This window comes from Microcebus murinus, chromosome X (genome assembly GCF_040939455.1).
Source record: "Microcebus murinus isolate Inina chromosome X, M.murinus_Inina_mat1.0, whole genome shotgun sequence".
NCBI classification, from domain to species: Eukaryota; Metazoa; Chordata; class Mammalia; order Primates; family Cheirogaleidae; genus Microcebus; species Microcebus murinus.
Genome location: NC_134136.1, coordinates 32915463 through 32941040, shown reverse-complemented (window position 1 = coordinate 32941040; position 25578 = coordinate 32915463). Strand labels below are relative to the sequence as shown.

The window sequence follows — 25578 nt, the reverse complement described above, 5'->3', positions numbered from 1 at the left end:
AATAGTTGCTAAGTATTTGACAGATAAATACTGCTCTATGGTCTCTAAAAGGGGCCTATTTTCTTTGAAGAATAAGTAAACATGGTTAGGAAATCATTCTGTGGGATTTTGCTTTTGCTAAGAACAGCTAAGGAATACAGATATATTTGTTCTTCTTTCCATTTGCTCTTCCTATACTTGGCAGGGAAAACAACAAGGTTGACTCTTTCTACCTTTTGCAGAGTATTCTGGAGTCTATCCCCAAGCTCTCTTTGGGCCCTCTAAGCTGGTTAAGAGTACCAAAGAGGGAGTAGAGGGAAAGTCAGAAGGATAATTCCAATAGAAAACAATAGATATACTTTTATTTTAGTAAAATTTTAAATTATGATTTAGTAGTCTTCAAAAGGTTACAACCATACCACAGACCTTGGCAAAGCTGCAATGCATTGATTTTTATCCTCTGTTTTCATTTTTTTTTTTTTTTGAGACAGAGTCTCACTTTGTTGCCCAAGCTAGAGTGAGTGCCGTGGCATCAGCCTGGCTCACAGCAACCTCAATCTCCTGGGCTCAGCGATCCTACTGCCTCAGCCTCCCGAGTAGCTGGGACTACAGGCATGCGCCACCATGCCCGGCTAATTTTTTGTATATATATTTTTAGTTGGTCAATTAGTTTCTTTCTATTTTTGGTAGAGACGGGGTCTCGCTCAGGCTGGTTTCGAACTCCTGACCTTGAGCGATCCGCCCGCCTCGGCCTCCCAAAGTGCTAGGATTACAGGCGTGAGCCACCGCACCCGGCCTTGTTTTCATTTTTTAATATTCAAGGAACCAAAATGAAATAAAAAATTTAAAACACATGATTGTAAGCAAAATTTAAGCCTTCATATCAACTGAGAATTAAGAATTTAAGTCATTAATCATTTTCTTAACAAGCTACTAGATATAAACAAAAAGTAAAAAGTAGAAATCCCATTAACCTCTGGACTCTAGAGTTCAAAAAATATTGATTAAAACTCTTTCTACAGAATCATGATTACCTCCCAAATGTCACCCACAATAAAAAGAAAATTATGAAAGTCAGCAAGCAGCTTGATTGTCAGTAGTATCAGTTTCCATCTTCTTTAACCCATGTGAATGTTCAAGACATGTGGTAGAAGAAAAGGAATCAGGCTATTCCCAATGTTCATAACAAACTCTCTATGAAAACATTTAAAGAAATTCCATGATTTCACATTTAAAATTAGGGTTCTATTAATAACCAACAAGCTAAGGTTTCTATATCTTTACTGCTCTGTATATGTCTAGTAATTTATAGAGAAGTTTAGCGGAACTATAAGGGTCTTCATCAGGTAATTTTGAACATTAACTAGGTCACATGCCAGAAGCTGTTATACCAAATATTTGAAAATTAGAGCTGTGCTGAAAAATAAAAAGACCTACAAAAAGGACTTGAAAGAGCTATAGAGAGACTTATTTTCTGCCTCTGAGACAATTCTACAGCCTAAAATTTCAGAAAGCAATGGAAAAGTATAACTGGTTCTTTTGCATAATTGCTTTCTCAATTTGAATAATAATCAACATAGCATCAAGTCTAAAATTCAGATATTAGTAACATTACTTCCTCAGTAGTCATCACTTACAGAGAGGATAATGCATTTACATAAAGTGAAAAACAAAAAATAAATCTAACAGGAAAAAGATTAGGGCCTGTTCTTATACCTTTGAGTTAATAATGAATGAAAATAGAACTAAACCTAATGAAGGCACTATTGTAAACAGCAATCCACACCTTGCCCACACCCACACCTCAAAAAAGATTTCCACCAGGAATCAGGAATTATGCTATGGCCCTTTAGAAAAAGTAAACTAAGAAACTGTAACATTAAGAAGGGAACTGAATTATGATCTTCACACATTACATATACTGACATAATAAACTACTTGACAGCAGTACTTTGAAATCTTCAAAACTGTGAAAGTACTAGTCTTTGAAAAAGCTCACTTAACCACCACAATGTTTAAATAGTCAAAACATTTACCCAAGTCAGTGGTTTTTAAACTAGAATGTGCATCAGAATAATCTGGCACTAGTTAAAACACAACGCTGAGCCCCTCCCCTCTGGTTTCTGTTTCACTAGGTCTGGGGGTGGGGCCCAGTAGTATGTATGTATTCCGGACAACTCAGGTAATGATGAAGCGGCAGGTCCCTGAACCACCCGCTGAGAACCACTAGCCTAAATTATTTATGGTACATCAGCACAGCCCTAACCAAAATTTTGGTCAAGATGCATGTAAACCAATAAGGATAGAATACTTTAATGCTCAGAAAGAATGCTGATAAATTCACCCTTATTACATCAAAACATCAACATCTGCTTCATGGTCTTCCTCAGTCACTTTCAAGGACAGCACCTCTTCATTAAGGAAGAGCCCGCTGAGTCTCTCCTTCCGGGCCTGTCTCTGCTCTTTCAGCTGCCTCTTGCGGAAGGCCTTCTGCTGTAACTTCCTCTGCTTGGATCGCTTCTGTCAAAATAAAAATTTCTAAATCAGTAAGGTTTAGCTCTTGGCATATCCACCCTAAAATGTTTTATGAATCAAATTCTCTATTTTCTAAATTTTAAGAGCTGTTAGTATGATCCTTGTTCCAATAAGTGAGCCATTGGCTTAGACTAGAAAATAATTCTTTAAGATTCTATTTTTATAGTATTTGACCAGTGACCCTTTTGATTAGAAGGGCTGAAACTTGATCATTTTGGCTAGTTATGAATAAACAAGTCATTTCAAAGCCTTCCCTTTTTTAATCCAATTAAGGTACATGGGTGTCAGTGTACAGCGAACATACAATTAACACTCGGGGACAATACTAAAAACAAATGTTGAGAACATTGCCCAAATTTCTAATGCTTATCATTCTCAGGTGCCTTTCATCTAAAAACACTAGCAATTTTACAATGGCTGGGGAAAAAGTCATGCCTTTTTCATATTAGGCAAATACCATCTTAAAAGTCCATTAGAAACCCTGTGAGTACTCCAACCCTTGTCACTGATGAACTGATGCCAAAAAGGAATGACCACACATCCAGAGACATCCCAACAAAGCTGGCTATGTTTCTGCTACTTCATTCACTAAGAACCAGAGAAGGAATCACTGTGTATCTTCAAGTCATCACTGGGTTCCCAAAGAATTAAACAGATTCTCTTATCATCCTTAAACTGGCTCTAGACTCTTTCCACTGCAAGGAAATAAGCTCCCCTGCTAAGCCACAGCACCATTCTATTTAATATATATGCTTATATCTTTTTTAGATATAATTCTATATATTATATAGAATTTTTCAACTGTGAAAGAATAGATGGAAATTACAGAGAGCATTATTTCATTTTTAAATTAGCCAAGAAGAAACATTCAAGATTAAAACATTGAGAAAACATTAAACACACACAAAACACATACACAACATTCTTAGGAGCTAATAGACAGCAACATCAGCAACATAGTGAGATTCGCTCAGTAGTGAGTTGCAGTCAATATCGCAATCGAGATAATTCATTATTTCCATCAATTTTTCTTACTTAGACACAAAAATCAGATAAAATTGAATGAGATATGGCTGTGGGTCAAAATGGCATGTCAAAGCACTCAGCCTGGAGTGCTTTGTTCAACAGCAGAGCATCCTGCTTGTTCAATTAAAACCAAACCCACAGGCATCTAGATAGCAGGATCATTTTAACTCTTCAAGAAATTTATGTGAAGGAATACTAATGTTAATATTGAAAGGTAAAGTTTTGTATTGATTAGACGTTTTACTTTTGAATCCCGAATCCGCTCTGCTGCACTTGCAGACAGGTTGCTGTCACTGTGTGCTCGACTCATGTTGGCACTGGAGTTTGAAGCAGAGTTTCCAACACTGGACCCACTGCTGCTTGCAGAACTGACCATGCTGGCACTGCTGCTGCTGGCGCTGGCACCGCTCACTCCACTGGTGCTTGCACAACTAAAGTTGCTTCTCTTCCAGGCCTCTCTTGTAGGCCGTTGGCGAGGGCTATGCTCCTTGATATAGTTTCTGACCTTGGGATACACAGAAAAAAACTGGTTAATGTGGTATCTTGACCCTCTACCCTCAAAATGCTGGGGGGAAAAACAATCACATTGTACTGAATCTAAAAGATTGTCAAAAGTGCTGCAGATGCATAAATAAGGTAGAATAGAAGGGCAAAAGAAATCTCTAAATTTAGAAATAAGTACCAGAAAAATGGACAATGTTCAAAATTCTAGAAAACACGTTATAAGCTAGATTTTAAAGCATATAAAATATAATCAGTAAATGGAAGGCTACTGGCCTTCAGAATTTAAGATTGTAAGAAAATAACACTGAAATAGAAACTAGCAACAAAATAAAATATATGAAATTAGATATTTGTTAAAGGTCTCCACTTAAGATGATTTAAGTAAGTTGCAGATTGTATCTAACATTAGGGCGTTTCCTAAATCTTAGCTAAAGGCCAACAGTACCTGTCTTCAAATGTAAGATAATTTACCATACTAATGAAAAATGAGCTGCAATGAAGAAAATTATAGTGTGTCTGTCTGGAGAAATACTGAAATGAGAGAAATTTTCATAAATAATGATAAATGCAAAACAAAAAAACCAAAAGTAGAACTTAAGGACACAAACATTCATTCAGCCATGTACTAGAGAAAAAGAGCAGCAAAGCTCTTTTTAGTTTTAACTCAAACCCCTCAGCCCAGATGTTTACCAAAGCATAGCTTAAATCAGTATTTGGATTGTCAACTAGTCTCCTGTAAGTTGAATTAGAATAAATCTATACCTTAGCATAACCACCCCTTCAGTGGTGACATTAAGTTTCAAAGCCCATACAATGGAAGAGCAGGTTCTAGAATCACATTGATCCCAGAAAGGTACTGCTACGTGAGATGTGCATAAAACCTCTTAAAACCACATGTTCTCAAACATTACCACCATTTTTCCTAATATTATATTTTACAACAATGATTTTGAGTTTATTTATCTATGCATTTACAAATGATTACTCTAGTCTACATTTTATAATATGGTGGTATTTTCAATAGGTAAACAATCTGTATTTTTTTTACATACCTGCTTCAGTTTTTCATCTGTGAGACAGTTAAGTTCAATAATAAACTCACTGTCTGTAGGGGAGATTTGAGCAGAAGGATCAATGATCTTAATAATATCAAGTTGCTCCCGAAGACCCATCTCAGTACTGACTTTCCGACTCAGATACTCAATATATTCCACCTATATGATAAAAAATTATAACAAACAATATCATTACTAAAACCTCTGATCCTTTAGTATGTCAATTATAATGTATTTTATATATTAGAAGTACTTAAGATTATATTCGTTCCCTGAAAAATGGTTAAAGCTCAAATTTAGATTTACTAAGCAATCTACATTTGCTCAGTAGCTTTAAATAGCAATCAGCAATAAACTGAGCCTCACATATTCTCCACATATATGTTTTTAATTAAGAATGTGGAGGCTAGGCATGGTGGTTCACGCCTGTAATCCTAGAACTCTGGGAGGCCGAGGCGGGCAGATAGCTCAAGGTCAGGAGTTCGAAACCAGCCTGAACAAGAGCGAGACCCCATCTCTACTAAAAAAATAGAAAGAAATTAGCTAGACAACCAAAAATATATAGAGAAAAAAATAGCCAGACATGGTGGCACATGCCTGTAGTCCCATACTCGGGAGGCTGAGGCAGGAGGATCGCTTGAGCCCAGGAGTTTGAGGTTGCTGTGACCTAGGCTGATGCCACAGCACTCTAGCCTGGGCAACAGAGCAAGACTCTGTCTCAAAAAAAAACCTAACAAACAAAAAAACAATAACAACAAAAAGAATGTGCAGATATTTACCTGCTCATCATTTGTCATTGCACTCCAAGGAAGCTCATCTAAATTCCGGTGCTTGTTTTTCTTTTTAGGAAGCAGGCAAGGTGAACTTGGAATACTGGGTATGACATCAGAAAGTACATCACTCCCACTGGCAATGTCACTGCCTGGTAACTGTATAAAAATAAGGAAGGTGGGGATAGGGAAAGCAAAATTGTTTAAAATTATATTTTAAACATCACAATATATCACATGTTGATTGAATCACACATTGATTAGAAGTTACTTTAATATAAGACTCATGGCAAATACAGAATTGGAGGACATTAATTTTGATCCATGCCTATTTTATACAAAGCAGCAACATCAATATACTCTATGTATGTATTTACTTATTCAATAAAAGACGTTTTCCAAAAGCTTAAAACCATAATCAAGACCTGTTACAATGGAAGTTAAGAGTCAATCATCAGTAAGGTTTTTAATTTATAACATGAATGTGACTACAGCCCAGACAACTTAATGAATAAGCAGCTCGGGTCTCCATCTTGGGAGATCTGAGTGATCTGCCACTAAGTGGTTTTCTATCATAGACTGTGCCAGACATACTTCCAACATAAAGACAAATCATGGTCTTTGTCCTCAAGTCTGTATTAACAACTTCAAGACAATTAAAATAATTTAAAATATGCTGCAAACACTTTAAGGACCGTAAGTATTAGGAAAAAAATGATGGAAAACAAAGTATAGACAAAGGAGAAATAAAACCAAGTTCAACACACAGAAAATCAAAGCAATTTAAAGTTAGACAAACAGCAAAAATATGTTCTATAATTTTATATTGCCTATTAAACAGAGTGGATTTAATTTTTTAACAGCTTTATTGATGTATACTGTATACAATTTGATGAGTTTACGCATATACATAACCATCACCATTATCAAGGTAATAAACATATTTGTTACCTTCAAAAGTTCTAATAGATTTAATTTTAAATAAATGTATTTAATTCATTCATAAAAAGATAAAGTATTTTCTTCTACAAAGAGAATATAACAATTTTCAGAAACATTGCTTTCATTTTTATAAGGTACAAAACAGCATCTTATTGTTGCTTTTTGGTTCCATAGGGTTTATAATTGTACCTGAACTCTGGATGATTCCTAGGCTTTTGAAGTTACCAAAAGAGAAGCTACTTTACTCATAAAGACTATTGGAATCACATGTATTTGAATTTCTATTATACACACAGCACTTTAATACGTACAGGGAGTTTAAGTCCTTACACAAAAACTTTATACTCTATTTGGGAAGGTAATATGATAACACAAACATACAAATTATATAACACAAAACGTGATGAATACTGAATTTGAAATGACAGGTCATCAATGGAAATATCTAGCAGCGGATTGAAGCTGCAGGATTAAAGTGTGGGAGAGCTACAAAGGACTGCAAGCAGGCACAATCTCATAGGAGTCAATCTCATAGGAGAGATGAGTGAAGCCACAAAGATGGGGTCATTATCCCTGGAAGATGACCACGACATTCAGAATGAAACTAAGTTGAGAAAGAGCATTCTTTCTAATACTCTTAAAAACCACATTATCACAATAACAGTCATTGATGAGTCCAAGTATGTGACTTCGAATAATTTAACTTCTTCTAAAATCTCATTAACTAACATTGCTTGTTAATTGAATTGTTGTTCCTCCTTGGCCCTAATGTTATCTAGTCATTGTTATGAATTATGATTGCTGAATACACACAAGAAGGCTATCTCTTTCTCAGACTTTAATTGGAAAAAAGAAAATGCTTTGCTATTTTCCCTCTGACTTCAAACCACAACATTAGAAATTTCCTTGGGGTCCCTAAAACAAAATGAGACACTCCTTATCATATGAAAGGCCTCCCCTACTTCAAGCTCCTTTGATAAATGAGGTAGAAAAAGGAATTCCTAAAATACCTGTATTTTCAAAACTTAAGACAAATTTTCATCTAAATGTTGAGAGAATATCTGCTAGGTGCCAGATTAAATGCTAAGCACTTAAATTTGTACCTTTAATTCTGTTTATGTGTTTATTGAGGGAGGGGGTATAAAAAAAAGGCAATTAATGCTTCTTTGGTCATTTTTTTCAGTTAGAAGTAAAAAGACTCCAGAGTTCCAATCCCAGCTCCACTGCTCACTAGCAGTATAACCTCTGTAGGTTAGTTTGTTTCTTTCAGCCTCAGAGTTTGTAGTAAAATGTCATTAATACCATCAATCTCAAGAGATTATTGAGAGGTTTAAGTGAGATTAACATGCCTGGCATATAGGTGAAACTCAATAGAGAGATGTATTCTTCTTTTTCTATTCCTTGCCATCATTTTGGACTCTTAGAAAAGCATAGATCCACAGAAAATGCCACATTTTGCTAAAGTGGCTGGGTTAAGTTTCACAAGGTAGTGTTTCAGAATGATAGAAGGGGAAAAAGAAAAAGGCATTCAGGTAAGGAGAATAACTTCATAAAATCACAGATGGAAAAAAACAGGGAGAGGTGACATATATCATTTAACCATATACCAACATGATGAAAACAGAAAATCAGTGCTCGGGATTTGCAAGTTCAACAGAAGACCCAGAAACAGTCATATGATATGTAGAAGAGGGCTGATAACATTTTCAAAGTAGAAGTAATTTGATGAAAATGGTCTTTAGGGAAGATTAGTTTAAAAGCACTATGGGGACAAAATAGAGTGAGGTAAGATTGGAATTAAACAGGAAGCTTTTGTTGTAATCTAGGCCTGAACTAAGATAAGCAAAAATGGAAAGAAAAATTAAAAGATATGAAAAATTTCAAATGGAAAACAATTTACAAAGCTGTTTGATAACTGAATGGATAAGGGTAATAAACAGTCAAGATGTTGAGACCAGAAGAAAACTGGTGACAGGTCATACAACCTATCCAGAGTGATACACTTAAACACCTCAATTTTTACAGCAAGAGAACTGAAGCAATGTTACAGATCTTCTAGTTCAACACCCTCATTTTACAAATAAGGGAAAATGATGTCCAGGGAAGGTCATACAATTTAAGTGGCAGAATCCAGAGTAGGACACAAGTCCAGTGCTTTCAACTATGCCAGACAGTCTTGCCTTGGAGGCAGTTTGGGATGAGAGAAGAATGCAAGCTGGGATATAGAGTTTGTAGAGATAATGAAAGAAGCAAGCACAAGTGTCCTTTAAACAGAAAGCAGTCATTTTTCATTATGCTATAAGACATGTCACAAAGCAGAGACTATTTTTTTTCCATGGAAACATTGTAATTGGAAGTGGCATCACTGCCCAAGAACTCAGCATTAGATAATAGGTTAGTATTAAATAATAAGGCCATCCAAGTAGAAATGTCAAGTAGTCAATTGGAGATATGGGATTAGAGTAGTAGCAGTTGTATAGCAGAATTAATTGTATGGGCTCCTATATTTTTATTAGACCAGCAATTTTCCATTTTATAACTGATAATATATTTCAGAATAAAATGCTTAATAACTCCCATTCCATATATTTCATAGACAGTATCTGGCATATTTATATTATAATCAGTAATTGTGACACATAGGGAGATTTAAATCAAATCTCTGCCATATTTTCTGCAGGATGCAGCAGAATTTTATGAGTAAGCTCATTTCCGTAACAGCTAATATGTAATTTCAGACTGTACCTCTAGGTTTCAAATGTGACAGCAGAATTACTCACCCTTTAAATTTTCTAAGCTTTCCTGCTCAACAATAGAAATAATTTCTCAAGCTCTAAGACTAGTCAAATATATCCTTACTAACAAAAGGAATGCAAGGAAAGAAAACTATCAGCAAAGCAAAATGCTAAGATGCTACTTCATTCTAAGGTTAAAATCTCTTCTTATTGAGTAGTTAGTACTTCTCTTCCCAGAGAATCTATAAATCATTTATATTTACTTTAGTAGTAATAGAAACATCTGTTAAAAAGAAAGATTTAAACAGATGCAGTTTTCAGTCATAACAGAAGTAATGCAAATTTTTAAACTACATTAAATGATTTTTCATCTGCATTAATACTAACATATAATTTGTAATTATCTTCTTGGATAATTTATTGCTCATCATTATAAGAGCCCACAAAGACAAGACAGCATTTTAAACCTTTCAGAATATTTAAATAGCAAATATCCATGGTAACAGAGTACTCGTACTCCAATTTCAGAAGAGGGAAAACACATTACTAAGGCAGGACTGATTTTAGTTCAAATATCATAGTCACTCAAGTACATTAATGGTGAGTGAATGGGGATGGTTTTCCACTCTAACTACTCATGAAATGAGTAAAGAAGCCATCAATTAAAATTTTAAATTGCCTACCACCTTGCAACATTATGGATAAGACTAAATAAACCACATGAAACAAGCAGAAAAAATATCTCAGAATTATCAGCACTACATTTGATTAAGCTTTATGAAGAATCCTTGTAGTCTGATTTTATTTTTCAGACAGTATCTCATTCTGTTGCCTGGGCTAGAGTGCAGTGGTACAATCACAGCTCACTGTAACCTCATTCTCCTGGGCTCAGGCAATCTTCCTGCCTTAGCTGCCAAGTAGCTGGGACTACAGGTGTATGCCACCATGCCCTAATTTTTTTTAAGCTTTTGTTGAGATGGGGGTCTCACTATGTTGCTCAGGCTGGTCTCAAACTCCTGGCCTCAAGCAATCCTCCCACCTTGGCCTCCCAAAGTGCTTGGATTATAGGCATGAACCACTGCACCTGGCCTGATTTTAAATACAAAGCATGTACTTTAAAAAAATGAGACACTGAAGAATAAAATGATACCCACACAAAAATGATTTCTGTTATGTTATCTATAATAGAGAAAAATTTGAAACAGATGTAAATAGGGGAATGATTTTACCAGTTCTAGTACAACTAATAGCAAGAATATTAGGCAGCCATTAAAAAATTCATTATGAATATCATGAAAAAGTTTATGATATGTTAAATGAGAAAATTTTATTACAAAATTTTATCCAGAAAAGATGGGAACATTTCCTAATTCTATGAAGCTACAATTATCCTGATACTAAAGCCAGGCAAAGACACAAGGAAAGAAAACTATCAACCAATATCCCTTATGAATATAGATGCAAAAATCCTTAACAAGATACTAGAAAACTATCCAGAAGCAGACTGAAAGTACTCCCCTAAGATCAGGAAAAAGACAAGGATGGTCACTTTCACCATTTCCATTCAACACTGTGCTTGGTGGCTCATGCCTATAATCCTAGCACTCTGGGAGGCCGAGGCAGGTGGATCGTTTGAGCTAAGGAGTTTGAGACCAGCCTGAACAAGAGCGAGCCCCCATATCTACTCAAAATAGAAAGAAATTAGTTGGACACCTAAAAATATATGGAATAATTAGCTGGGCATGGTGGCACATGCCTGTAGTCCCAGTTACTCAGGAGGCTGAGGCAGAAGGATTACTTGAGCCCAGGAGTTTGAGGTTGCTGTGAGCTAGCCTGACGCCATGACACTCTAGCTCTGGCAACAGAGTGAGACTCTGTCTCAAAAAAAAAAAAAAAAAAAAAAAAGCAAACAAAAAAAACCACTGTACTTGAGATCTACCCAGGGCAATTAAGCAAGAAGTAAATGGCATCCACACAGGGAAACAAACTATTAAAGCCAACAAATGAGTTCAGCAAAGCTTCAGGATACAAAATCAATATACGAAAATCAATTTTATTTTTATAAATGTACTAGCAATGAATAACCCAAAAATGAAATTTAAAAAATACCATTTACAAGAGCATCAAAAGCAAAATATTTAGAAATAAATTTAACCAAGCAAGTACAAGAATTGCACACTGAAAAACTACAAAACATCATCGAAAGAAATCAAAGGAGCACTAAATAAAGACATTCTATCCCATATTCATGGATTGGAATATTTAATACTGTTAAGATGGCAACACTCCCCAAAACAATCTACAGATTTAATGCAATTTCTACCAAAATTACAACTGCCTTTTTTGCAGAAATGGACAACCTGATCCTAAAATTTGTATGGAATGGCAAGAGACCCCAAGTAGCTTAAATGGTCTTTTTTTTTTAAAGAGACGGGGTCTTGCTATGTTACCCAGGCTAGACTCGAACTTCTGGGCTCAAGCCATCCTCCCACCTTAGCTTCCTGAGTAAGCTGGGACTACAGGTGCACGCCACTGTGCCTGGCTTAAACAATCTTTATAAAGAACAAAGTGAGAGAACTCTCACTATACAATTTCAAAACTTACCACAAGGCTATAGTAATTAAAACAGCGTAAAGATAGATACACCAACAGAATAGAATTGAGAGCCCCAAAATAAGCCCATACATCTATGATCAATTCATTTTTGACAAGGTACCAAGACCATTCAGTGAGCAAAAAATAGTCTTTTCAACAAATAGTGCTGGGACAACTGGATATCCACACGCAAAAGAACAAATTTGGGAGCCAGGCACAGTAGTGCACACCTTTGGTCCCAGCTACTCAGGAGGCTGAGGAAGGAGGATCACTTGAGCTCAGGAGTTCAAGTCCAGCCTGGGCAACAGCAAGACCATATCTCTTAAAAAAAAAAAAATGAATGAATTTGTGTTGCTCCATAGATTGCTATATTAGGGACAGAACTGATTTCAGGAGTTTTGCAGGAACTGTCCCTTGGGCTAACTGTTTTTAGCTGCAGGTGTCTGTGTGTGTGTGGGGTACTCTTTGAATCAGTTTCATCCTGTGGCTCCCTGCAAACCTGCTTTGTCATTCAAAGCAGCCGAAAACCACAGGTTAGAGACTGAAGGGTCATCTAGGAAAGCAGCAGCCACAGACCTTTGAGATGCCCTCCAGAGGCCTGGAAGCTTTTGATATGCGAACTAACATGTTCACATACTCCTTCAGGGCAAAGCCCTGCAAAACTCCTGAAATCATTTGTCTCTAACATAGCAATCCATAGAGCAACAAATTTGGACTCCTATCTTACACCATATTTGTACAAAAAGCAAGTCAAAATAAATCAAAGACTTAAAAGTAAGAACTAAAACTCTAAAACTCTGAAGAGGAAACAAGTGAAAATCTTCATGATCTTGGATTAGGCAATGGTTTTTAAAATGTGATGTTATAAACACAGCAAAGAAAAACCAGATAAACTGAACTTCATTCATCAAAATTAAAAACTTTTGTGTGTCAAAGAACACTATCAAGTGAAAAGACAACTAACAGAATGCAAAAACATTTTTGCAAATCATCTTTCTGATAAGGGTCTAGTGGCCAGAATACAGAAAGAACTCTTACAACTAAACAATAAAAAGACAAATACAATTTTAAGAGACAAAGGATTTGAATAGATGTTTCTTCAAAGAAGACATACAAATGGCCAATCAGCATATAAAAAAGATGCTCAATACCATTAGTCATTAGCAAAAATGCAAATCAAACCACAATGAGATACTACTTTATATTCAGCAGGATGGCTATAACCAAAAAGACAGCCAATGCCAAGTGTGGACGAGGATGTGGAGAAATTTGAACTTTTATATATAGCTGGTGTAAATGTAAAATGGTGCAGCCACTCTGGAAAATATGTTGGCAGTTCCTCAAAAAATTAAACTAAGAGTTATCATATGACCCAGCAATTCCACTCCTAGGGAGATATCCAAGAGAATTAAAAATATAGTCCATATAAAAATTTGTACCTGAATGTTCATAGCAGTATTATTCATAAGAGCCCCAAAATGGAAACAACCCCAATGTTCAACAGCTAATAAATGGATAAACAAAATGTGGTACTCTATACCCACACGATGGAATATTATTTGGCCTAGAAAGGAACGAAGTAATGTTACATGCTACAACATGGATGAACCTTGAAAACATTACGCTAAGTGAAAGAAGCCAGACACAAAAGGCCATATATTATATATGAGTCCATTTATATGAAATATCCAGAAAGGCAAACCCACAGAGAAAGTAGATTAGTGGTTGCCAGGCGATAGGGGCAGGGAAGAATTGGGACTACGTGCTAATGGGTATGGGATTTCTTCTGGAGATGATAGAAATTTCCTGGAATTATACAGTGGTGATGGCTGCACAATACTGTAAGTATATTAATAATAACCACTGAAATGTACATTTTAAAATAATTAAAATGGTGAATTTTATCTCAATTTTTAAAAAAACTTAAAATTTTTTTATCTAAATCATATTTATAACTATATATAAAAAAGTTGAAATAATATAAAAATAAAAATAGAAGGGCTGTGAATTATTTTTTTCTCCTTAAAAACATCTCTTAATTTTCAGTGTAGCATTGTTTATAACAAAAAACTGAAACCAACCTAAATAGTTATTAGGAAACTGATTAAATAAATTATGATCTAGTTATAAAAATAAGATATATTAGTTGAAAAAAAGCATGAGGCCAAACAGTAGATGAAGTATGATCCTGTTTGTGTGTTTTTAACAATACACAAACATAGTTATATCTGTATAAGCCCTTAAGAGTGGTAACCACTATAGAGTGGGACTTGGAAACTTTTCTTTTTAATTTGATGCCATTTTGTATTATTTGAAAACTGTTTGAGAAGCTCTGATTCAGGTGGGGCAAGGGCAATATACGTAACTTAAACATTTGTACCCCCATAATATGCTGAAATAAAAAAAAAAAAAGATCTTACATGCTGGACTAGGGAGTAGGAACTTCACCTTACAGGTTATGGGGCCAGTAAAGGATTTAAGTAACAGAATAGCATGAACAGATCTGATTTATACAGATGACTTTAGTGGCAGTGTGGAAGATGAATGGGACAAAGAAAAGTGTAGAGGCAAATAGGCAAATGAAAAGTTATTTGAATAGAGAAAAATAAAATGGTTAAAACTTGGACATATATGGCAGCAACAAAGTCATGAGGGAGAGAAAGGCATATATGCACACAGGGATAATTCACGAATTCAACAAATATATGTGGCAGTATAAAATATGGTCCTACATGAATACTTGTAGGATTCCACCCTCCTCTAACCTTCTATGTAGGGATCTTGAGTCTGTTTTGAGAGGAGAGAGTATGTGAGATAGCTCAACCACCATGCTGTGAAAAGTGATCAGCTTTTTAGAGGAAATGGATGAGTAAGAGGCTTTAAGTGCATTCTGCTACGTATCACACTCTGTAATCACCCTTTGGTGTTTGGGGAGAGATTACAATAAAGATTTACATTACTGGCTGGGCGTGGTGGCTCACGCCTGTAATCCTAGCACTCTGGGAGGCTGAGGTGGGCAGATCATTCAAGGTCAGGAGTTCAAAACCAGCCTGAGCAAGAGCGACACCCCATCTCTATTAAGAATAGAAAGAAATTAATTGGCCAACTAAAAATATATAGAAAAAAATTAGCCAGGTATGGTGGTGCATGCCTGTAGTCCCAGCTACTCAGGAGGCTGAGACAGCAGGATTGCTTGATCCCAGGAGTTTGAGGTTGCTGTGAGCTAGGCTGACGCCACAGCACTCTAGCCTGAGAAACAGAGTGAGACTCTGTCTCAAAAAAAAAAAAAAAAAAAGAGAGAGAGATTTACATTACTTTTCATTTTTTTTCTTATTGATGCTATACTGGGCAAAGATGTACTTCAGATAGGAGCAGGTGCATCCAGGTTACTTTTACACTAATAGAATGAGTAGGATTTGGTGACTAATCATTTGTTGAAGGTGACAGGGAGGAATCCAAGATGACTGGACAGTGACATTGGAATTCTGGTGATGTTTATTGATAAAGAGACATGGTGTGTCAGGATCAGAGAAGTGGCAGCACAGTCCATTTGGAACATCAGGAGTTTGAGGAACTTGAGGGATGGTCAAGTGCAGAAGCCCAGCAGGTGATCACTGTTCTGTGACTGTTCAGGAGATGGCTCTGGGCTGGACATAGAGACTGAAGATTCACTGGCATTTTTGTGGTATTTATCACAGCTGAGTATATGTATATATGAATATATGGGCAAAAGAAAATGAGATCAAGAGCAAGACTGTGGGTGACATTTAAGGGATGGTCTAAGGAGCAACTATTAAAGAGGCTGAGTAGACACAGTCAGATGTGAGGGAGAAAACCCAGGACAGCAGGTGTCATAGAGGCCAGGGGAAGAAAGTGTTTCAGACAGAGGGATGGATCATCAGTGTCAAACGTCACAGAGAAGTAAAGATAGTTGAGGGTAAAGTGACTGGATTCAGCAATTAGAATGAGCTATGGTATGAATGTTTGTATTCCCCAAAATTTGTATGTTCAAATCCTAATCCCCAAGCTGATGGTACTATAAGTTGGGGCAATGGGGAGATGATTAGGTCATGAGGCTGGAGCCCTCATAAATGGGATTAGTGCCCTTATAAATGAAGCCTAAAAGAGACCCTTTGCCTCTTCCACCATGTGAAGATGCAGCAAAAAGGCACCATCTATAAGGAAGTGGGCGCTCACCAGAGACCAAATTTGCAGGCACCTTGATCTTGGACTTTCCAGACTCTATAATTGTGAGAAATATATTTGTCTTTTATAAGCCAAAAAGAAAAAGAAAAGAAAATTGTTTGAAATAAAATAATATTCGAGTCCTCTTTTGGAATACAACTTTAAGTATTTAGATGGTTTTCAAACATAGTAGGCATTCATCTACTGAAAAAACCTTTGCTGTACGACAGGAAAGCTTCTTTAAATGTTACTGTCTTTTACAATCAGAAAATGCATGTTGCAATAACACAAGCTACATTTTCTGATAGATTGCCTTCATTATAAGGCAGCATTTTCAAACAATTTGCCACAAAGCCATTTTACACGGTATATATGCCATGAGAAGAAAAAAGTGTTATGTGAAAAACAGCTCTACTTACACAGATAATACAAAATGAGAAATTAGATACTTCTGATAATGGAACCAAAAATTATATATTTATGGTAATAATGCTTTATGATATTAGATACAATAACTTGACCCTGATGTGTATCCTATAATGACATGAAAGCAATTTATTATAAGGTAAGAAGAATACATTTGCTTAGATTCATGCATAAGGTACTGATGATATACAATAATGGTAATATTATACAAGTATTAAATTACACGAAAATCTACAAAAGGATATCTGTAGTATCAGAAGTCTAAAAGGTACATTAGCAAAAAGAAAACATACATATTCCATGTACTTCTTAGCCTCAAAACATGTTGTCAGAGAATCCCCAGGATTGGATAAACACCAGAGAAACTTACTCTGAGGTAGAGATGAAAATATCAAGAGAAATTTGTACTTTTACTTGTGTAGTAATGATGCCAATAAAAGAAAAAAAACCTACCTGCCATTCAAACTCGCTATCTGACCAATCCCAGTAAGTGCTAATAGAAGAAGAGACATCACTGCAGACACTCCCCTCAGGGAACAAATCAAAAGAAGTGAAGTCTTGATCATCTAACAGAGAATAGCAATCATCTTGATCTCCAACAGAAACGGATGAAAACAGTTCCTCACTGCATTCTGAGCTGGCAACACTTGTTCCACAAGAAGTTAGGTTCCACCTTCAAAAACACAACACAAAAGAAATCACAACAAGAACTACAGAATCTACACACTGTTAAGGTATTAATAGGATACATTTATGACATGTATAAGAAAAGTATTTTTTATATTTTTGAAAGAAACTTTACCTTTTAAGGAAATATACTAACATATTTATGAATATGTCTAGGATTTGCCTCAAAATAATAAGGAATAGGTTGGGGTATAGATGAAGCATGATGCCATATGTGAATAATTGCTGAAGCTGCATAATAAAAACATGAGGTTCATTACACTTTTCTCTCCACTTTGGTAGTTGTCTGAAAATTTTTATAATAAAATATTTTAAAAGAAAGACATATTTAAATTAGGGATAAAGTAAAACTTTTATCTGTAAATAAGACATATAGCATAGTGGTTATGAGTAAGCTCTGGAGTCAGACTGAATTCAAATTCTTGCTCCATCCCTTGCTAGCTATTTGATCTTAAGCAAATTATAACCTCTTCAAGCCTGTGTCCCCATCTTTAAAATGGAGTTACTGTGATGATTACATGAGAACACATACACAGCACTTAGCATACATAATAAATGTTCAATACATGATAGCTATTATTATTAAATTAAAGGAAGAGGGGAGCTATTACAGGGTAGAGAAAAGCAGCAGCAAAACACACAGGTAGAAGTTCAAGGGTTTGTTATACTTAAATAACTTTTCCATATTAATGTGATACAGGCTCATTGCAAATATGTTAGAATAAGAAATGAAAGAAGAATAAAATGACCAATAATTCCATTATTGAGCAATAACTAATTCATAATATTTCAGTACTTTATTTCTAGGTGCATATATTTTTTTACAGAATTAGCAATCATTCTATGTGTATATATTTTAGTATCTGGCTTTTCCACTTAATATTATTAATATATAACATTTTCCTAAATATATTACTTAGAAAAATATAATGCTCATATAATATTCCATTGATTGAATGTATCATAATTTATTTAACCTTATTCTTCCAATAATAGACACAGGCTGCTTCCAATTTTCTTTTATATTACAAATAATACTGAGATGAGCCTTTTTGTTTATAATTATTTATCAAAATATAAATTCTCTCAGGATAGACTGCTTGAAAGGTAAGTACTGAGTCAAAGAATATGAATACTTCTAAGGGTCATGGTACATTTAGTCAAATATCTTTCTGAAAGGCTGTGCCAATTTACACTCCCCAAGGTAGTATATAAAAGTGCTCATCTCACCACAACCTTAACAGCATTGAAATTTTTATTTAAAAATGTTTTACCCATCTTACTGGACAGAAACATTTTTATTTCTTTGATTACTAGCAAGATCAAAATTTTACATATTTATTAGCTAGTATGCTATGTTTTTCTATGTGTTGTTTTCATTATTGATTTTGGAAGTGTTCTTTATGCATTAAGTATATTAAAATTTTGTCTACAGTATTTGTTGCAAAGCCCTTTGGTTTCTTTTTCTCTGGTCTCAAAATCTATCAATCTGTTTTCTTTTGTAAATTTCCACTAGTGTTATACTATTAATAAGATAATCTTCATTGCTTTGGCAGTAGCATAAGGGAATTAATCTTTAAGATAATGACTTAGTATTTCCAATACTAATAAGCTCTTGAAATAATGACTTCCTGAAGAAAAGCCTATTATTTACCTATTATTAGGTTCTCATCCTTCATTTAATCCAGGTTTTCTTAATTATATATTTCATTTTTTAAAGCTTCCTCCCCTATTTTGTATGGCTAATCTTGAATTTAGATCCTGATTTACAAAATTTGAGCAACTTGAAAAATTTCATGGCATCTTTTTCTTTTGAGTTGAAGGTAGTGCATTTTAAAGCACTGGAACACACATACGAACTATTATTATAGTTCAGTAAATAAAAAGCAGATGTCAATACATTTTTAGAAATAGATAAAAATCTAAAATTCATCTAAAAATCCTAGAATACCTTGCAATGTTATTTAGTTTCATCACATGCTTGCTAGGTGGGCAGTATCCTCATTTTATAAAAAATTAACAAACCTAGTAGAATTAATCAAATTGCCCAGATCGTTCAATAAAAGTTATCAATAGCCACCACAAGTTCTGTCCTAGACACAGTAAACTCTATCTACATTGGGTCCTGAGCTAATATTTTTTCTCTTGTGTCTTCAAATTGCATGTGACTTTTTTCCCTTGATTCATTCACCCACTCAACAAACATTTAGTCAGTATCTTCCACGTGCCAAATACTAATTTCAGTGCTAGGAAAAACTATTAGATGATTATTTTTAACTAGAATTTCTTTCCAGCTTGCAAAAATTTTGTTGAAATATATTTCCCTCCATGAGTAACAATGGCATTCCTTTTTTAAAAGCCATGCCATATTTAATAATCTAACCACTAGATTACTGACAGTCAGAAATTTGCTTGGTTTTATGCTCTTACCTTAGGGCAAAATCAGTGTTTCTCAGTTTTCTGGATTCATGATTTTGTCTTTTATTTTTAATTATCAGTGGCAAGTAAACCTTGCTCATAGTTGAAACAAATCACTTACAAAATAGAAAAATGGTATTTTACCCTTAAAGATTTTTAAAAATTTTTTATCTTCTAATTTTCAAATATTATTATTTTAAGCCAATATGGATTAAAACAAAGTAGGAAGTACTTTTAATCACTGCTACTACAAGTGTAAGCTGACATAATCTTTCAGAAAAGCAATTTGGTATTATATGTATATCAAAAGCTTTTAAAAGGGTTATTCCTTTGAAATCATTAATTCTCCTTCTAGGATTCTATTCCCTTCTCCAAATAGAAATTTGGAAAAAAGATGTATGCACAAACATGTCCAAACAATATCATTTGCAATAGCCAAAAGGGGAAATAAATGCTACCAAAACACTGGGAATAATTAAGTGATATATCTGAATGGTACTCTTATAATCATTAAAAATCATATTTTCAGACTATTTATTGAAAACGAAAACACTCAACAATATAAGTGCAGATAAGCAGGTCACAAATTGTATATACAGCCTGATCCTGACTTTTAAAAATTATATATGTACATAGAAACAGCATTAAGTGAGACAATATCAAAATGATGACACTTGTTTGTTACCTTTGGGGAAAGGAATTATGAGTGGTCTTTATAGTTTTTATATGCCCACAATTTTCTATAATCAGCTTTTATAATAAAAATTTAAGTGTGATTCTGTCCGTTTTAAACTTGTAATCAATGCCTATTGTGTGCTCGGTGCTAAAATATTCAAATTTCTATGCCCTTACATTTCATTCCACTAAGAAAAGGCTACCTAATATTAAGAATTTAGCTATAACCGTAAGATTACTCTCAAAGACTTTCTTTAAATTCTTAAGAAAAAAATGTTGAAAAGAATTCCAATGAAATGGTACAAATGGATTTCAATAAGTAGGCTTGCTGCTCAAATTTTAATTTAAAAAACATAAAGCCAAGAACATTTCTCTGCATGGAATTTCAGCAAGAATACACAGACTAAGTGCTTTCAATGGTGTTTTGGTAAATAACCATTTAAATGCTAAAATTAAGAAATCCATTTGCACCATGTACACTGCAAATCCATTTGCACCATGTACACCACATCCTCTGTGGCCTCTTCCTCTCTTAGGTGGACCTAACCATCATCTCTGAGGGTGAGAATCCAGCCAGTGACCACTGCTGAATAAAGTTATAACTGTCAAGTTGATAAAAGTCATTTGAAATCTATGCTATGCATTCACCCTTAGGGTACAATGCCTCATCATCACTTGTATTCATCACCGACTCCCTGCTAGAATCCCCATACAGTCACCCTGACCTCTGCTACTCCTCTGGAGCCCAACAGGCCATCAAGGTTCCAAGTTGGAGCAGATGATACAGTACAATCCCCTACTCTACCCACTTAAGTTCCCTCCTAGCTACCTCAATTGACCTGGGATCATTACCCAACTTTCCTACCCCCTCTATTGTCTCAGAAGTAAAAAAAACATTCCATGTCATTTCTAAGACTAATTTACCCATTTGGACTTGTGAGTTCATCACTTCCATCTCTGCTCATCCCACCTTCTCTTTTTCAACTTCTCCCTTTCTTGTGGCCTGCTTCTAAGGAGCTAAAATCTCTATTCTTGGAAAAAACAAACTAAACAAAGCAAAAAACAAATGAAGAAACCTTCACTTCCCTTTCAAATTACCACTACATCCCCTCTTCTCCTTCCTTTCCCTGTTAAATTTATTGAAAAGCTTCCACTCTCTTAACCTTTTGTAACCTGTGGTTTCATTCCTATCGCGACACAGGGATTTCTACTGATTACTCCCGAATCTGTATTTCTAGCCTGGGGATTTCTCCAGAGCCTGACTCCCATTCTCAACTTGTCTCAAAAGGCCCCAAACCAAATTCCTCCAACATGGTTCTCCCATTTGCAACCCACGGCTCTTTTGCATCTCTAATTCTGTATCTAGATAGGAAAACTATGGATGGTACAAAAAGCACACCAATAGTTTTAGGGTTTTTCTGGTAATAGTGATTGAAAATGGGGCTCTAAAATCACATAACTGAATAAATGATTTATACAATAGTTCATTTTATATCCTGCCAACAGGGTGTACAAAATGGCACTGTCCTCCTACATACTTTTCACAATTGTTCAATGTCAAGGTACTGATGCACTCCTGAAAGATGACAAGAATAAAACATCTGGTAGTTCACATTAACTTCCTTCATCTCACAATTTAATTATAGAATCTACCAACATCATTATAATTTTTCCCATTTGCTAAATGACAACCTTTTTTGGTGGTGGTGGTAGTAGTTGCAGTAGACATGGTTAGTGTACAAAATGAGCCCTGACAGAAGTGCTAAGAGAAAACCACCATTGACATCAGAAGATATCTTAAACACTGTATATATTCAATACATTTCAGATTTTTTAAGTTCACTAATTTTTTTGGTTTATTGGAATTTATCCTATTTTCCCAAAATTCTAGACAAACCCATCTAGGTCTTAAAATCCTAAAAGAAACTCCTATGAAAATGTGAATTCTTAGGAAACTGACTGTGCCCGTGTAATTTATTTTCTACTGAACCTGAAACCAACCTACATCACAGGCAACTCTCATCTGAACATTGCATTCATTCAACCTCAGAGACCGTTAGTGCCATGACACTCTTGGTTAATAAAGATTGCAAATATAACCCAGAGACCAGTAAATGAGTAGGCACAAAACTGTCATCATCATAAAGCCTTTATGAAGGCCATTAAACAATCTCTGCAGTTTTCTTATCAGGTAATAAGAATGAAGCAAAATAAAGGTAAGCCAAATTTCTACCCACTACCAGGCTTTCTACGTCCAGTGAAGTTTGTTTTACAATAACTAAACCCAAAGCAGAATTTCAGTACCCAAATATTCAGATTTGATTTTTGGACTGTTGCCTGAATTGGCAAATGATGTGACGTGAAGAAAAAAAGTGAAATGTACAATGCCAAAATAAAAGAACTCCCTAAACTAAACTTTGCCCAAATATATGATTTAGCTGTTTGCTTCCCCCTGAAAAGAAGTGGCTGGAAGCATATGTTCCTCTCAAATGCCATCTTGAGGAAGGGTAAGAAGGCAGAACGTTCCAGAAGGATAAAAGACTTAAAAAGGAAGGTAGCCTAGGGCAGAAACATCATCTGCTATAAATATTGCTAATTCTGCTTCTCCTACTCTCTGCTGAAAAAGATATAAATCATTAGACCCCCTGCCACCATTCCAAGTCTTATAAAAAGTAGGATAAGAGAGGGAGGCTAAAAAAAGCAGGCAGTGTCTAGGAAAAATGCTTGACTTGGAAAATCTGGGGCCTTCACAAGGACCTCTCCCTCCTCCTCACTGCTTCTTTAAGAAAAAGAGCCTTGACCTTACCAGTGTTTAAGAGAAGGGGAAGAAAACACAAGAAAAAAAAACTCCCCATCACCTATACCAGTTTTGTTAGTGCTTACCCTCACCTCTGCCCCTACTCCCTTGCCTTCATCATCACAGCAGGCTCATTCTGAAATCATTTAATTTTCTTGTGTATGTGACTTTCTCCAATGCTGCAAAACTTAAACAGCAAATATATGCAAAGGTATTCTTTTACATTATTTTCCAACCCAAATAACCATAAGCACACTTGAATTCATGAATGTTACATTTACATGACAGTTATTTTAAAGGTTATATAGGCTACTCTGAGTTAATCTAAGAAACCATAACCACCATTTATAACATTCAATCCATTAGTTTTCTTCCAAGTTTCATCACTGGCTTCCCCAAAATAATCTTGGCTCTGCCCAACTAGGTTTTATGACCTTGAACTCAGTCTTTTCTCTCTGGGCCTGTTTCTTCATTTTTGTGATGGCAATTTGGAACAATGCTAACAAATTTACTGCCACTTCCTTTTGAAATGTGTTACAGTGATGATTTAACTACCACACCTTGTTTCCACAGACTACAACTTTTAGGTAAGAATCATGTTTTATACATTCCTTGTACCTGGTAGAAGCTCAGTAAATCTGTGGATTGTTTTAAAGGAAGAAGGGGACAAACATACAAAAGACACTAAAATATGGAAGAATTTGATCAAACTCATATAGTAAACTTGGATCAGAAATCAGAATTAGACTACTTAATTTATTGCCAGTATTTTTCACAGCTGAATCCCTCTCCCAGTCCGTTGTCCACTCTCCCAGCCCTTCGTATACATACACCTCAAATATCCACCTATATTAAAAGTTAAGGCTATATCTAAAACGTCTTCAAATTCCCCACAACATTAGATCTACCACTTAAATACTTGCATGAGAGAATTCTCTAGAACACTATCTTCTACTAAAACCAGTTAGGAGAAGATGCACCCTCTGAATAAATTTGTATAAACAAGCCCATCCTAAGCCTTGCTCTGAGCCCCCCCCCCCCACTGGGGAAGGAAACCAAAGGATGTGTTATATGAAGGAATCTTCTAGATTTAAGCTTATACATTTTGGCAGGGCCTAAAGTGCTAACGCAAAGAGTTCATAAAGGAGAAAAAAAAAATCACTAGTTTTCTAGTGTTCCACTAAAAAATGGGGTAGGGGTGGGAGTGGAAGGAATAGGATTATGAGGCAGGTTAAAAATGGGAAAAAGGAAGGTTCTAGCTTTAAAAGTGCCACCTTTCAAAAGATCTACGGATTGATTTGGTACCATCCGAAATCCACTCTCTGGCGTACCGGAAATAGAAGGGGTTAAACTTTTGCAGATGGATGGAAACAGGGGAGTATCTAAAAATCTAGGGTGGGGGTTTGGGATTCGCAGGGTACAGATAAGGGGCGGGAAGGGGAGGGAGAAAGTAGGGAAAGGAGGAGTTGCTATAGCCAGAAGATGAATGGGGAAAAGAAAGTCAAACGCCGGTCGAAAGAAAAATCGGAGGGCAGGAGTGAAAATAGGGAGAAGGAGTAGGGAAGGAGCCCGGGAATGAGCGCAGATCAGAAGACGGTGGGGGAGGGGGTGGCTGGAAGCGCAGCCCGGGGCAAGGAAGCAGGAGCAAGGGAGCGACTCAGCATTCTCCCGCGAGAGGCACCGGGCTGGAAATTCCACCCCTGCCCTCAGCAGCAGTCTGTACCTGTTGGTGTGGAAGCGGTGGAGTGGGTCAGTGCGATGGCAGGAGGACAGCTGGCAGCCAAAGTCGCTGATGTCCAGGCAGCCCGGCTCCTCGCTCGGGCAGGTGCCCACTCCGCGAGGGGGTCCCAGGAGCGGGAAGGGTTCCTCGGGGGTTAGAAACTTCTCGTAGGAAGTGGTGGCCGACGTCTCGTCGGACATGGTTGGAGATGGCCTGGCTTGAGCTCCGTCTCTGGCCCCGGGCTGCTCCCGCGCCCGCCCCTGCCCCCACTCTAACCTGTCCACAGTGGCCGCCGCTCCAGGGTGTGCCCGCCTCAGCTCACTGGCAGGCTGAGCGCTGCCGCCCGCCGCTGCCCAGGGAGTGAGGGGCCGCGCGAGGAGGCTGCTGGAGGCCACGACGACCCGCCGGCCACCCAGTCAGCGCCTCAGTGGCCTCTGCAGCAGCCTCCGTCGTCGTCGCCGCCACCGTCGCCGCCGCAGCTGCCCGGCCCAGCCCGTCAGCGTTGAGCTGCCGCCGGGCCCGGCCCGCC

General features: G+C 36.4%; 1 protein-coding gene across 2 annotated transcripts; it reads right to left on the bottom strand.

The window, feature by feature from the left end:
* On the bottom strand, nt 1-25578 carry FAM199X (family with sequence similarity 199, X-linked). 2 transcript variants are annotated; one of them, XM_012787200.2, is made up of 6 exons: nt 25053-25578; nt 17206-17425; nt 5879-6028; nt 5097-5258; nt 3914-4045; nt 1-2499 (listed from the first exon to the last, which is right to left on the bottom strand). In XM_012787200.2, exons 1-6 carry the CDS (start codon nt 25247-25249, stop codon nt 2329-2331), a joined length of 1032 nt encoding a protein of 343 aa, XP_012642654.1. In that variant the 5' UTR covers nt 25250-25578; the 3' UTR covers nt 1-2328. The 2 variants fall into 2 exon arrangements, with proteins under 2 accessions (XP_012642654.1, XP_012642653.1); XM_012787199.2 differs by having other exon boundaries at nt 3785-4045; nt 25053-25577.

Coding starts and splice junctions, on each gene's coding strand:
- FAM199X (XM_012787199.2), bottom strand. CDS start 25,249: ATGTCCGACGAGACGTCGGCCACCACTTCCTACGAGAAGTTTCTAACC. Junction 6,029..17,205: donor ATAGCGAGTTTGAATGGCAG/GTAGGTTTTTTT, acceptor ATTTTTATACAG/TTACCAGGCAGTGACATTGC. Junction 4,046..5,096: donor CAGATGAAAAACTGAAGCAG/GTATGTAAAAAA, acceptor GTGTATCCCAAG/GTCAGAAACTATATCAAGGA.